Below are 13,907 nucleotides of genomic sequence, written 5' to 3'. Positions count from 1 at the left end.
TAAGCGAACATGCACAAATATGAAGCAGCAAGCTTCGGTGCAAATAGACAGAACTATACTTGATAGGTTAAAACTCTCAAGCTGATGGGAATGGAATAAGGATCGAATACCTGTCTAAAAGCCTTACAGGAAGGCTTACTTATACACACCAGAAATTGAAAAAAAAAATGATCAACATTACAGAGCACATGCAATGAATGATGATGCTCACACATGCAGCAGCCTGCACATAAATCTTTTGTTAAAGCTGGGAAAAGCTTTAACAACCTGCAAGCAGCATATTTGGGGAAAAACAAGGACATGCGGCTTTAGTTGTATTTTTTTAGATTGAATGATTTCGTTGCTGAGTTCACTGCCACCCTCCTCCTCCTCTTTGTTCACCAACCCATGAGCAAGATCAGGAAAACTGCTTCCTCTCTTTCACCGAGCCCCACCCAAAGCCTTTTATGCCCAGAGTTCAAGAGATAAAAAATGGAGATTGGGAAGTCTGCTAAGGAAAGCTATGGTGCTATATATATATTAAAAAAAATTAAAAAAAGAAGGGTGCACGGCACCATGTGACAGAAAAAGAAGGGGTGGTACAGCACCAAAAGGAAGAGAAATAATATATAAAACAATGGTGCTATATATATATATATATATATAATTAAAAAAAGGTGCTCAGGCACCAACAAAAAAAAATATACATATATATAGCACTAAATGAGATAAAGCTCATTTATTGATTTCTCTAAAAATTTACATAAATGTACATTTTACATGAGACAAAAAAAAAATAGAGCAAATAGGAGGGAGCCTTCACAAAGGTTGATCAGATGGCGCCTCAGTACTCGACGAAGCTCCAGAAGGGGGAGGCACCAGAAGTTGATTATTTGCAGCCTCAACACTTGGTAGAGCTCTGGAGGACGAAGGCAGTAGATGCCTTTGGAGTAAAGCCATAAATGTCTGATGGTCACTCGGAATCCGACCTTTAGATTCCTGCAGCTAGTCGAGCTTTCTTTTCATGCTCGTTGAGTAACTATTGGCAAGCATATGCAACTCTCTGTTTTCATGCTTAGGCTCTCTAATCTCTTGCTTAAGACTCGCCACCTCAGCCATCAGTGACTCGACTTGACGAGTTCGAGCAAGAAAGCATTGGCCCATATTTGATGCAGAGCTCGCACACTGAACACTGAAAGCCAGAGAGTCCTGAACAGCCAGCTCATCAGACCGCTTGGAAATGATCCTATTGTCTTTAGGGGTAAGAAGATTTCTAGCTACCACCGTAGCGGTTATGTCATTCTTCATCACAGAGTCCCAAAATGTAAGAGGACCGCTGGCGGATAAGAAGGACGGGCGTCATATGTTGCCTGGAGAAGACATATCAACATCTTCCCCAACATTCAAATCAAGACGACGATCAGATGGGCAAGCCATTTGCAAAAATGATGAAAGAAGAAGAGGTCGTGTAAGTCAAATTCTTAAAAATACAAAATGAGGGAAATTCCTAACAGGTAGAAACTCTCTAAGTATGTTTTTTAACACAATTCATGCCTCTATAAAAAGAAGAGGCAACAGGGCCTGTTTAGAAATCGAAGAGGCAATGTGGTCGTTCAGAAAGCAAAGAGGCACCTTTCCCCGAATTTCAAAAGCCGGGCTGTTTGTTCAAAAATCGAAGAGGCGACAAGGCCATCGGTTCAAAAATCGAAAAGGCGCTTGCTCAGAAATCGAAGGGATATCCTTTCTCAAAAGTCAGGTCTGCTAAAAAACCACGGGCCGATCTCCAAATTTCAAAAGATCGACTTTTCCAGACTTGTCAACACCCTTCACACGTAACCTCAACTTTGCAGAAAGCACGGGCAAAGATTTCTGACAAAGTAAAAAACGCATGAATCTTACTGTTTCAATTACCCAATGGTTGCCGACAAGAGTAAAGGAATAGTGTCACTACTGGTTGTTGAGAAATTCCTATATATGTCGACCTTCATCGTCCATAGCAAGGCAGACCTGGCAAAATGCCTAACTATTCCTCACCTCCGAGAGTACACTCCCAGCAGAGCCTCTTGAAATACTCAGTTTTCTTCCTCTCCGGGAATACCTCTGCAAACAAATGACACCAAAAGCAAAAGTATCTCATATCATCAGGGTAGAAAGCAAGAGTATCTCATATCATGCAATCTTCATGTCCTTTTCTTTGTCCTTGTTCTTACCTGCAAAGACAAGGATAAAGAAAGCAATATGTCGGAACCTCCACTCAAACTCCCAGTCAGGAATCGACTGCTTGGAACCCTTCCCTGATTGCTTACCTGTCACTGCTCTCGAATTACCCATTGTTTCAACATCTTATGCTTCCAGAGAAGATACCACATCTGCCCAAAGAACAGATAAGGCAAGGGAAAATGATACGTTGAAACATATGGAGACAAGCACAACAAAGCACGTGCCGATTCATCTGCTACTTCTTCAAAATCAAAAGTATCTCATATCATCAGGGTTGCAATCACTCTGGGTTTAGTGAACTTGTTTTAACCCTCAAATTCTTGGGTCGACTCGCTAGGCGTTGTGAGCTGCATTTGCCGATTCACCACCCTTGAATCAAATCCTTAAAGATCAAGTCACCAACTGGAAGAAGCGCTTACCACTCCTGAAGATCATACCGTTGACCAAACTGCTTAGGTGTGAATTAGAAAGATTGAACAAAGAAACAGGCCATCACATTCACCTCGTGCCTGTTTTCCATGTGTTCGAATCAACCTTCAAGATCAAGCCTCAACGGCCCTTGAAGAAGCTTCCAACCCAATTCAAGATCAAGCATCGACGACCCTTGAAGAAATCACAAGTACGATTCAAAATTAAGTGTCCATCAACCTTGAATCAAATCCAGCTCCACATAAAAAAAGAGTAAGTTCAAACCTTTGGAGGAAACCAGAAAATCCTCCAACCCAGTTCAAGAATAACCTGTGGAAAGTCAACAATCGGAGGAAGCCAGAAAGTCCTTCAACCCAGTTCAAGAATAAGCTGTGGAAAGTCAACAATTAGAGGAAACCAGAAAATCCTCTAACCCAGTTCAAGAATAAGCTTGTGGAAAGTCAATAATTGGAGGAAACCAGAAAATCCTCTAACCCAGTTCAAGATCAAAGTTGTGGAAAGTCAACAAGCGCAGCAAAATACGTGCCAATTCATCCACTACCAAAGCCAAAGATCATCTACCATGTGAAGCTCCTTGTGGTCCAATTTCAATCTTCAAGATCAAGCCTCAATGACCCTTGAAGAAATTTCAAACAAAGTTCAAGAACAAGCCTCAACGGCCCTTGAAGAAACTTCCAGCCCAATTCAAGATCAAGTCTCAACAGTCCTTGAAGAAATCTCCAACCCAGTTCAATATCAAGCCTCGATGGCCCTTGGATCGACATCTACATTAAGGGACTTCAAAACACATCTCCTACACGTGACAAGCACATGTATACGACGCGCCTTGAAGTGGGGGCATTTGTAGACATCGAAATTTTGGCGAAATAAATGTTGACCAATAGTTACAATTTCAACGCTCACGTGTCACATAAATTTTACACGTAGCGTGTGACTAAACGAAAAATCAAAATAAATCGGAAAAGTCATCAAACAGGACACGTGTCAACACCTGGCAGAAACGATTTATTTCATCTGAATATTATATTCAAAATTAGGCTTTGGAAAATTCTATAAATAGAAGCCATTTCATTCATTTTAGGGGGGACCAATTCATAACCAATTCACATTACACCAAAACCTTGAAGCTTTGAAACTCTAAAGTTCCCAAGTGAATCCCGAAAGATCAAGAAAGCTCTCTTCGTTCTTCGTCAAATCCTCCTTCAAGATCAAGCCCCGACGGCCCTTGAAGAAAGTTTTCATCGTTCATCATCTGTTCATCCTAAGATCAAGCCTTAACGACCCTTTTGATCAACAACATTAACAAATCCACACATCCAACTGTTCATCAGGATCAAGCCCCAAAGACCTTTGAAGATCCGTTCATCAACAGTTCTTCAAGATCAAGCCCAAAAGCCCCTTGAAGATCCGTTCCCTCGACCTTCAAGATTAAGCCCCAACGGCCCTTGAAGAAACTTCCAGTCGTTCATCCAAGATCAAGCCTCGACGGCCCTTGGATCAATCGCACATCCACAAATCAACACCTTAAGGAGATCGAATCAGAGGCTAAATTTGTAGAAGAGATTGTAACCTCTAAATCATTAATACAAAATATTATTTTGTACACGTGTTCTTGTCTCATTTGTTACAGGAATTTTCGTGTTTACAATAACTTGGTCCACTCATATTTGTTTTACGCCCCCTCAAGATTTAGATTTGAGGCGTACGATACCAGCGTCAAGGCACTTCTGCATCGGTATTTTCGAGTCCTCTCGGTGTAGGACCCATCCTCTTGTTCATTGAATTTTATATTCTTTCTTTTTAGTGTTCTAGTTAGTTGTATGCTCTGAACACGTTCCTTAAATGCATATTCATTATATTTAAATTTATAAGTCTTATTTATTTCTTGTTCTCATGCATTCTAATATGGCTTCGTCACCTTCAGGTGTTGGCCAACACCTGCCTACCCTAGTGTTTAGGGAATATCAGGGTCAGGCATGTCATTCAAGCTATTCATGATCCGATTAAGGGTAATGAGATGAAGTTGTAAGAAATGTGGAAGAATATTCATTCCTTTTTTCTCGAGAAGACTGACGGCAAAAGAACGGAACAATCTCTCACAAGTCGTTGGAGAATACTCAACCAATCATTTACTTGTTGGAGAGACGCCTTAGCACAATCTAGTACTAATATTTGAAGTGGCGAAAATTACTTTGATCAAGTTACAATATATTATTTATTTGTTTGTATTATACCCAAATTTACATTAAACTTCAAGCACAAACTTGCTACCATGCCAAAAACAAAACAACTCATTCAATTGGTGAGAATGTTGGAATATTGTTAAAGATTGTCCCAAATACAAAGTTGTGTCTGTCGATCCAGAAGTTGTTATGAACATCACCCATCTACACTCTATGCCAGATCACGACTCGCATGTTTATGAAAGTGACACAGAACAAGTGCCAGGAGTGACCCCTGAAGAAGTGTTGGGGAGACCAATTATCTACTCAGGCCTCAAGGTAAGAAGGCTTCAAAGAAAAAAAGGAGTTCTTCCATGAATGATTATGCAAAATATATGGAAGAACTTGCTCGCCAAGGAAAATTGACTTTGGCAAGGGAAGTGGCTAAATTTGAGGTTGATAAGCCTAAAGATGAGGCAAAAGCTGCAGCTACTGAGAGTATTTCAAGCTAATGAGAGAAAGAGCTACTTAGGCAAGAAAGGGAGATGCGTAGAGAAGAAAGAAGGGCTCAACAAAGATCGTGACATTATAAACATGCCAGTAGAAGAAATTTTTCTGAATTCTAAATATTTGGAATTCGGAGAAAGGGGACGGGGTGTGAAGGAGGCTTGCAAGAGACAAGGGAGCAAGTGGAGATGATCCTAGCACCACAAATTGGTTTGGTGATGACTAGGGAATTTTTGTAAAATTAGAACCCATAATTTTCCATTCACTTTGAGTTGTAATTTCGTATTATTTAATTTGGTACTTTATGTAATTTTGTATTTATTTAATTTAGTACTTTATGTAATTTCCTATTTATTTAATGTAGTACTTTATTTAAACTAAGAGTATCTTTATTTAATTTGGTACTTTATTTAAACTAAGAGCATCTTTATTCAAACAACATAAACAAACCAAATAAAGTTACATAAACACACCAAATAAACCTCATAAAGAATACACCAAATAAACACACTAAATGAATTTAAAAAACAACCCAAATAAAATTAAAAATCTTATCAAAATCTCTTCTCAAAGATTCTAAATAGACAGTGACACGTGGGACGACGAGATTGGTTAAAAATCTATTGAAAATCTATCCTCAATGATTCTAAACAGGTAACAACACGTGGCACGACAAAATTGGATAAAAATATTATCGAAATCTATCACCAAAAATTGTACTTTCGGATAATGACACGTGGCGTGACGAGATCGGTTAAAAATCTGATCTGAAATTACTAATAAAATTATTTTATTAAATAAAAAATACTAATATTTTAATATGAATTGCTTGGACTATTCAGTTTAAGAATGGAGATGCAATTACTATTTATTAAAAGCAATTACTATTCACTTGAGGGGATCGAATTACCTATTGCCATGGGGAGCCTTTACACACTGGAATTGCTCTAAAGAAAAATTACAGCCCATCTCAACACTTCTCAAGTAATAAACGTGTAAAAAAAAGGGTCAGTTAGTTTTTTTGCAAGTGGCACTTTACCACAGTGGTGAAAAGATGTTGAGCTCTTGGACAATGGCGTGGTTCGAACCCTAACGGTGGCTAATATAACAAAATAAAACAACATGTGGTTCAATATCCTAATGAATAAAGTGTTAGATTTTTACACATATGCTATTTGAAACTCCCCCCTCTCCTGAATTTTTATAATAGTTTGGAACTCTATTTAAAATGGAGAAGCTACAGATAGCCCAATATCGAAACCCAACAGACCTATTATCCATAAAGAGCACGGGGCACTATCGTCAACTGACTTGAAAGTGCGTGCGCATTACACCCCCAGCCATGAGAAAACTCACATGTATTTCCCGCCTTGTATTTTCATACATATTCAAACTGTGCATCTCTCTCTCTCTCACACACACACACGCTCAGATTCGCCGTCGGCAGAAAAATTGATTTTGAAAATAGAATTAATTGAGGTCAGCAATCATCAACGCTGCACAAGCAGTAAGCTATTTACCATGAATTGTTAGCTGTTTCGCTATTTTGTAAATTTCTTTTTCTTCCATGTATTTTCTGGTTATCAGATTTTGAACTCCGGTTTTCACTTGTTTAATTTCATTTTTTGAATTTCGCACATTCGTACATTTTCCATGTGTGGTATGATATGTCATCTGAGCTCTGGGATTCAGATTCTAAAATGTTAAATTCTTCAAGGTTGTGAGCGCCTGAAACTTAATTTTCGGTGAATTAGGGTTTATGTCGTATCATCATCGTCTAATTCAGAAGTAATGAAATGATTTACTGATGATTATTGGGGATTATTACCATTTACTGATTCTTTTCGTGTTGGATGGCGTATTCGAATTCGTAGGTTCTCCTCCAATGTTCTCACAGTCCTAGCTTTATCTTGTGTGTAACAAACTATGTTTAGTTAGGATAAGAAATCATGATGAAGTAATAGTAAATCCCTACTTAATTTAATTATCCTGTGTGTGTTCCCAAATAATATGAAAAAATTACGCATCCATCTTGGTGGTCTGTGTCTGATCTGAAATGAATTATCATGATATTGAGTTTCTATTAACTTCATTTCACATTTTTTTTTCTTCCTCAGCAAATAATATTAGCTTTCTCTCTGCCTTGCCCTGCCCCTCCTCTTATGCAACTCTGTTTGTTTTTTGAGCTAAATTGCTTAGTCTACTGTCCAGGTCACAACTGCAGTTTTGCTGCTTCTTTGTTCTTAAACAATGGAGGTGGATACACGGCAATACTTACGAGATGTAAGCACTAACATTTTAATATGTTCTAGTTTATAGCTAATGACTGAGTTTCTTGAAAATTTCCAATTAACTTTTCAGTGTTCATCTTCTTATTTGGTACTTGGTGCATAAGCTTTTACGAAGCTCATTATATATATGCTATCGTTTACTCATGATTACTCATCTGTTAATTGTTAACATCTGTGTCGTCAGGCATAAGACCCATAGATGGCATTTTGGTTTTACTTTGTTTAGTAAATTATTTGCATCTGGTTGTGCATAACTTAGTTGTTAAGATATTCCAGATTTCTGCAATCTGAATGTTGTTCCACCTATATGTCTTTCCCCTTTTGCTTGATGGTCTATTGGATTTATATTCATCTCAATATATAAAGGAAACAAGATGGTAGAGTGGAATTGGGACTATCCCCAAAGAACATGAATACTAGGAAGTTTCAGTCAGTATTGAAAACAAACAAAACTTATATGCTTAATCCCTCACCAAATATGTTTCAGGACCAAACAAGCAATTGTAGGAGTTTTGGAAGCATTAATCATCCATCTAGTCAATCGAGAAAGATATCAATTGGAGTTGTGGTAGATCCATCAACCAAGAAAACGTCTGGAGTCACCAAGGAAGGTGAGGCTGTGGTGCCAAATGCAGAAAGGGTGACATATAACTTAGGCAATACCACAGAGGAAATAAGCAAGGAGCAAGAAGTCACAGCTGCCAAGAAAACAAAACAAGCTACGGATCCAGAGCAGGTGAATTCCCCATGTATTAGTACTGCATCATTCCACCAGAAAATGCATACTACAGATGCCGTTCTTCATGCAAAACAGTCTTCTGATTTGCCATCTGGTAGTGGGAAGGAGTACAAACAGGATGGAACAAGGAATGCACCTGTTACATGTTCTGTTCCGTTTTCCGCAAACCAGACATCGTTATTCCAGTCTGATGGTAAGAAGCAGAAGAACTTTGATGGAGTTAGCTACAGAAAGAGGAGAGTGAAGGATGGATCAGTGGAACTTCAGGATTTCACATTTGCGACTGCACAGGAAGTCGTAATGACGGATAAGGATACACTAGTTAATAAAACAGATGCAACGGATAAGGATGTGATAGTGGATAAAACAGATGCAACAGAAGGCAGGAGAACTGAAACTCTCAGAAAAAAGCTTTGGGAGATATTGGGAACTGTTTCTTCGCCTGATGGTCAGCATTCCAAATCTCAGCCTCCTGAGGTTGCTGATAATAATTTAAATCCACAGCCGGAATTTGATCAAATGGGTGCCACAGTTGTCAAGCCTAACAATAACTCTGATATACCAGAGCAAAAATATGATGAGAAGGGTGATGCATTTATCAAACCCCGACAGAATTCAGATACTATAGAAATGGAATCTGAAAGTCCTGATAATATTGTCAGGAGACCTGTGACTCGTTCTTTGAGCCAAAAGAGAGGTCCAACCAAAAAACAGCAGACAAGTGCAAAAAATGGTCCATCCTCTGTTTACAAACTGAAACATCAAGACAACAACATATTTTCCTTTGAACAAGAATGTTATGGGAAGCTTCATGGCTCTTCTGGTGGTGGATCCTCAATGTCTATGCGGAAGAAGAGCGAGGTCAAAAGTTTCAGAACTGAGTCGCATGGGATCTGCCTTCCTGAAAAGGGTAAACCAACCAAGACTCAGAAAGAGATTAATAGGAGTGAGCCACAATCATCTGCTAAGCAAACAAGTTCTGTAGGCAAGAAAATAGGAGATTTTCATGGTTACCTACATGAGAATAAAAGAGAATATCAGGAACTGGAAAAAAATATTCAAGAGCAGGAAGTCTACCAATCACCACTCCAATACAAGAAATTTAAGGCGGGTTTTTTCACTCCAGCAAATAAAGACCACGAGGAAGACAATGGCAATCCAAACTTGAGGAAAGCTGCCAATCCAGAAGAAGATGATCTAAGTCCCGAATTTGGAATTAAAACACCCGTGTCAACTTCTTCCCTTAGCTCAATCCCAAACTCAGACCAAATGGTAGATGCTAGTAGTCCTGCTGTAACAGAGAGGAGATTTAGTGTCGGAGATATTCGAAGTTTCAGTACTTTCTGGACTCCAAAACAAGATTGTTGTGATAATGAACAAACAAAATCTTTTGTATCCTTTGTTATTGAATGGTTCTGATCAGATACTTTCGCAGTGTACTACTCTCTGTTAAGTATTTTGTTTCTGCCTTCTGTATTTCCTTAATGAACTTCAGGATTCTGTAGAGGAACTCCAGGATTCGCCATTGAGAAAAACAACACCTGACATGGAAGAAAATGCGGCAGAAGAAGGCCTTCTTTCGTCACCATCTGAAGAGGGGGACTTGAGGAGTTGTGGAGAAGGTTCTCCTATTATCCAAGGACATGACTGTATGTTCACCCAGACCCTTATCTGAACCGTAGGATAAATGCATTTTTGAAAAAACATTAACTGCTGAAGTTAATTTTGCTTGATTGGTTAAGCATCTTCTGATTTTAATTGTATGTTGTATGATGTAAGAAGCTGGATATGTTTATTTCCCCCTGCCCCACATGGAAGAATGATAGCCACTTCGTTTACCTAACTGTTGTGTAGGTTTCTTAGAAATAGATACATTTGCTTTGCTCCAGAAACTAGTACTGCTGAAAAACTAAATTCAAACTTTTTGAGATGAAAGGCTTTGCAGCCCACAAAGCACCACATTTATTCAGTTAAATATTTCAGCTACCTCACCCGCTCTTAATCTGCAATAATATTTTCATGTTGCAGGGACTGAAGAAGACAACTGGATAGAGGAACCTTCAGAGCATAATCAAGTGGATGGACTGGCTAGGTTTTTATTCTCTCTGTTCTTTGTGTTGTCATATGTGAATTGGTGCAGTATATATACTAGCTTTCTATGTTTGCTATGCGTTTGTGATGTATGTGTTGTATTTGACAATGTTTCAGGGCTGTTGAATTGTTTGCATTGGAATTAGTAAAACTTAAAACCAAAATGAAGTCTGCAACTAATAGGAAATCCTCTGAAATTTTGGTATCTGTTGCCGCGGAGGTACATATGCAGCTGCAAACCATTGAGTCTCAGATTCAAACAGACATGTAGGTACTCTCAACTGAGACGTTTGAGGTTTCCCTATTAATTTCAACAAGCTCTAAGTTGTTTTGGATGATTTTCAGAGGAAAGCATACAAACCTCAGTAAATCAAAGAAAAAAAGGCTGGAAACAAGGTTTGAAGGTACTAAAAGTTGTATTTCTGATACTTTCAATTGATTATTATTATGTTTGGAATTAATTAATTTGAATCTAATAAGTAACTAATAGGGAGCCTTGTGCACTGGGTACGACCTTTTACCTTTTGAATCTAATAAGTAACTAATATTAAAATTATTTTTCTATCTCCAAATATTTATATCCTTTCACTTTTCTGTTTAAGGGTGGTTGACAATTTTCTGACCAAGATGAACCGTACACACTCCTGTTGCACACAGATATGACATGTGAAAAGAGTTATATTTAGATATCTTGATAATCACTTATTTCATTTATCATAATCACCCTTTCTTTAGTGGTTTCAATTTTGTGATTATTTCCTCAAATTAAATTTGCTGGTTTTTCTGCAAAACTCGCCTGCATTGGGTGATTTTGCAAGTTTTACCAGGAAATTTGTTCCTTTTATCCCCTAAGTCGTGAGGTTGTTTGTTTGGCTATAAGACTATATGATATACCAATACCATAATAGGAAACAGTGCTCACTTGTTTTAATTTTACATGTTTTAAATTGCTTATGTTGAGAATATGAAGTCTGGCATCAAACATTCTAGGCCTTTCATCGTAATATGTAAAATCCTAGGCCTCCCTATCCATTGGTAACTGGTTTTGGTTGGAAGCTCCAACTTAACATGGTATCAAAACGGCAATTCATCTTGTCCCATGTCCAATTTGGCCACATGTGTTCAACTTCACCTAATATGTTAAACCACTTGTTTGACCCAATTAGTTTGCACATGAGGGTTTGTGTTGAGAATAAAGATTCTCACATCGGACATTATAACCGTTGCATCACAATAATTTAATTTACTTTTATCCATTTATTGGCTATTGGTATTAGATTGGATGGTCTAGCTTTCAACATTTAATATATTGGAAATTAATGAGCTATACTGAGTATTTTTTTTGTTGAAATTTTTGCACTCCATATTTTCTTCTTGTAGGGAGGGCTTTATGGATATCACTACGTATATAATCAATTTAGCCCGCATGTGCCCGGAATTGGAATTTTTTCTCATTGAAGCTATGCCTGAAACCCCACCTTTTTTTTATGCAGAGCAACAAGAACAACTGAAAGTGATTTATGACAAGTTCAAGGAACAAGTCAATCAGCATCTTCAGGAATGCAAGAGCACACTTGAAGGGCTGGAAGTGTACCAGACAGAGTTTAAGGGAACTGTTGATAAGCAAAGTATGGCAGCTTCTTTACATTTATTATCTCTTTATTATTTTCATGTGTCAATTCATTATGGAAATGTGTTTGTAAAGGTGTTATATCATGTCCATCGTGATTCTGCCTATCAATTATACTTTCAATAATCTAAATAATGGATATACAAGCTTCCCGATGATAGTTGAATATGGTGACATCTCCGTAGTCACAGTAGTCAATGAATGCTGACTACATGCATTAAAGTTCCATGCATCTTATGCTTATATAGACTACATGCAATAACATGGCCACAAATCCAGCATTTCTTGATATGATGATGAACTAAATAAGCAGCTAGATACTCTGTTTTCATGGCTGCATTGTGTTATACAGCAAAAATCATTGACGTGAACCCCAGACCGTACCGTGAAAGGCCTTTTTAGATGAGCTAAAAGTGTTTGTACTCTCATTGCAAACAAATAACATTCCAATCCTGGTACACTCTTTTGATTTTGTTTCACTTGCAGAAGCATCACACAGAAAGCTTCTCATGCGAGTGGAAGAAGCAATTGAGACCCAAATCAACGATGCCCAAAGAAAAATCCAAGTCACCCGAAGGGCAAGTTTTCCTTCTATCTATGTAAAATTTATTGTCGAGTTTTGTGCAATTATTTGCATAATGTAATCTAGACATTGTGTTGCATATTGTTGATTTTGCCTTTGGTTGTAGTACGTAGCTATAAACTTATCATGCAGCATATGTTTTGAGTATAATATCTAGCTAGCTACTAGATCACTTCCACAATAATATACAGGTGGCTGGCTGAATATAATGGGTTGATACACTTTTCAGTGCGTGTCACTCAATAGACCTCGTGAGGAAAACCCTCAGTCTCAGGCTCATCCAACAGGGATTTAAGTTTTAAACTCCCTAGAAATCAGACTGTGGACTGTGGAGTCATGGTCTTCGTAGTTGAATTAAGAACTTAAGATGTTTAAAAAAGTTGTCATCTTGTAATACTTGGTCTGTCATCTCCTCTAGATCTTTTTACCGGGGATAATGCGCTGGCATCTAGTATAACTAACGTATCTCCTTGATCTCACTAATTGCAGATGGCGCGTGGAAAGATGCTCCAATTGAAACACGAACTGGCATTGTGTTTAAAAGACGGCATTCTAAGTTGATATACACAAACTGTGTACAGATTAGCTCACAGAAAGGTTTAGAACTAGGCAGCCTCAGCCCCGAAGATTGCTTCTTGCAGGCCTTGAAAGTAACCAAATGGCTTGCTCTATTGCAGTTCCTGCTTAGAAATATAACAGTGATCTCATTGAGTCTGTCTGTATTTGGTAATTGGTATGAATTATTCGATCCTCCGTTAAATGTGATTTCATGTAACGCATGAATATATATAGTTGAAGAATGAATCGTTCACAGGAAATTGAGACTAATCTCCTAATGCATATATGACTTTCTTTTTCCTCCCTTGAAAGAGCATATGTTTGATCAAAACTAGATTTTACAATTCATGTTGTGTGATGATGTGCTGAAATTCAAATCGTCCCCGTTATTTGAATAAAATTAAAAATTAAAATAAAACCTTAAAATAAGCCATAGAAGCTCCCACTCAAACAAGGGTTACCTATTTAGTACAATAGTATAGTAATATTCATTTTTTTTGTAAGTAAAAGTTTGAATCTTGTAGATGACAGGTTTGAAAAAAAGTGTTACATACTTAGCACAAAGGGTAATGTTAGGGAGACTAAATTTTTTAAACCAAATGATATGGTGGTAGATTGTTGGATTCTTGATTAAGCGTCTATTTACTTGTTTCTTGATAACACATCATTTTGTTTGCAAATTTAATTTAAAATTTTGGTCTCCTAGCATTATCCATGC

The 13,907-nt window shown here is 37.8% G+C and overlaps 1 protein-coding gene across 2 annotated transcripts; it reads left to right on the top strand.

Annotated features, from left to right (window-relative positions):
- Positions 1-6,642: 6,642 nt before the first annotated feature.
- LOC126610756 (meiosis-specific protein ASY3) lies at positions 6,643-13,500 on the top strand. Of its 2 annotated transcripts, none has more exons than XM_050278881.1 (10): positions 6,643-6,776; positions 7,509-7,580; positions 8,076-9,719; positions 9,823-9,976; positions 10,356-10,419; positions 10,536-10,685; positions 10,764-10,822; positions 11,912-12,046; positions 12,535-12,626; positions 13,121-13,500. In XM_050278881.1, the coding sequence occupies exons 2-10, from the start codon at positions 7,548-7,550 to the stop codon at positions 13,190-13,192; spliced, it is 2,403 nt and encodes an 800-aa protein (XP_050134838.1). In that variant the 5' UTR covers positions 6,643-6,776; positions 7,509-7,547; the 3' UTR covers positions 13,193-13,500. The 2 variants fall into 2 exon arrangements, with proteins under 2 accessions (XP_050134838.1, XP_050134837.1); XM_050278880.1 differs by having other exon boundaries at positions 6,648-6,804.
- Positions 13,501-13,907: the final 407 nt, after the last annotated feature.

The sequence above is a fragment of the Malus sylvestris genome, chromosome 17, assembly GCF_916048215.2.
Source record: "Malus sylvestris chromosome 17, drMalSylv7.2, whole genome shotgun sequence".
NCBI classification, from domain to species: domain Eukaryota; kingdom Viridiplantae; phylum Streptophyta; class Magnoliopsida; order Rosales; family Rosaceae; genus Malus; species Malus sylvestris.
This window is presented reverse-complemented; position numbering and strand designations above follow the sequence as displayed.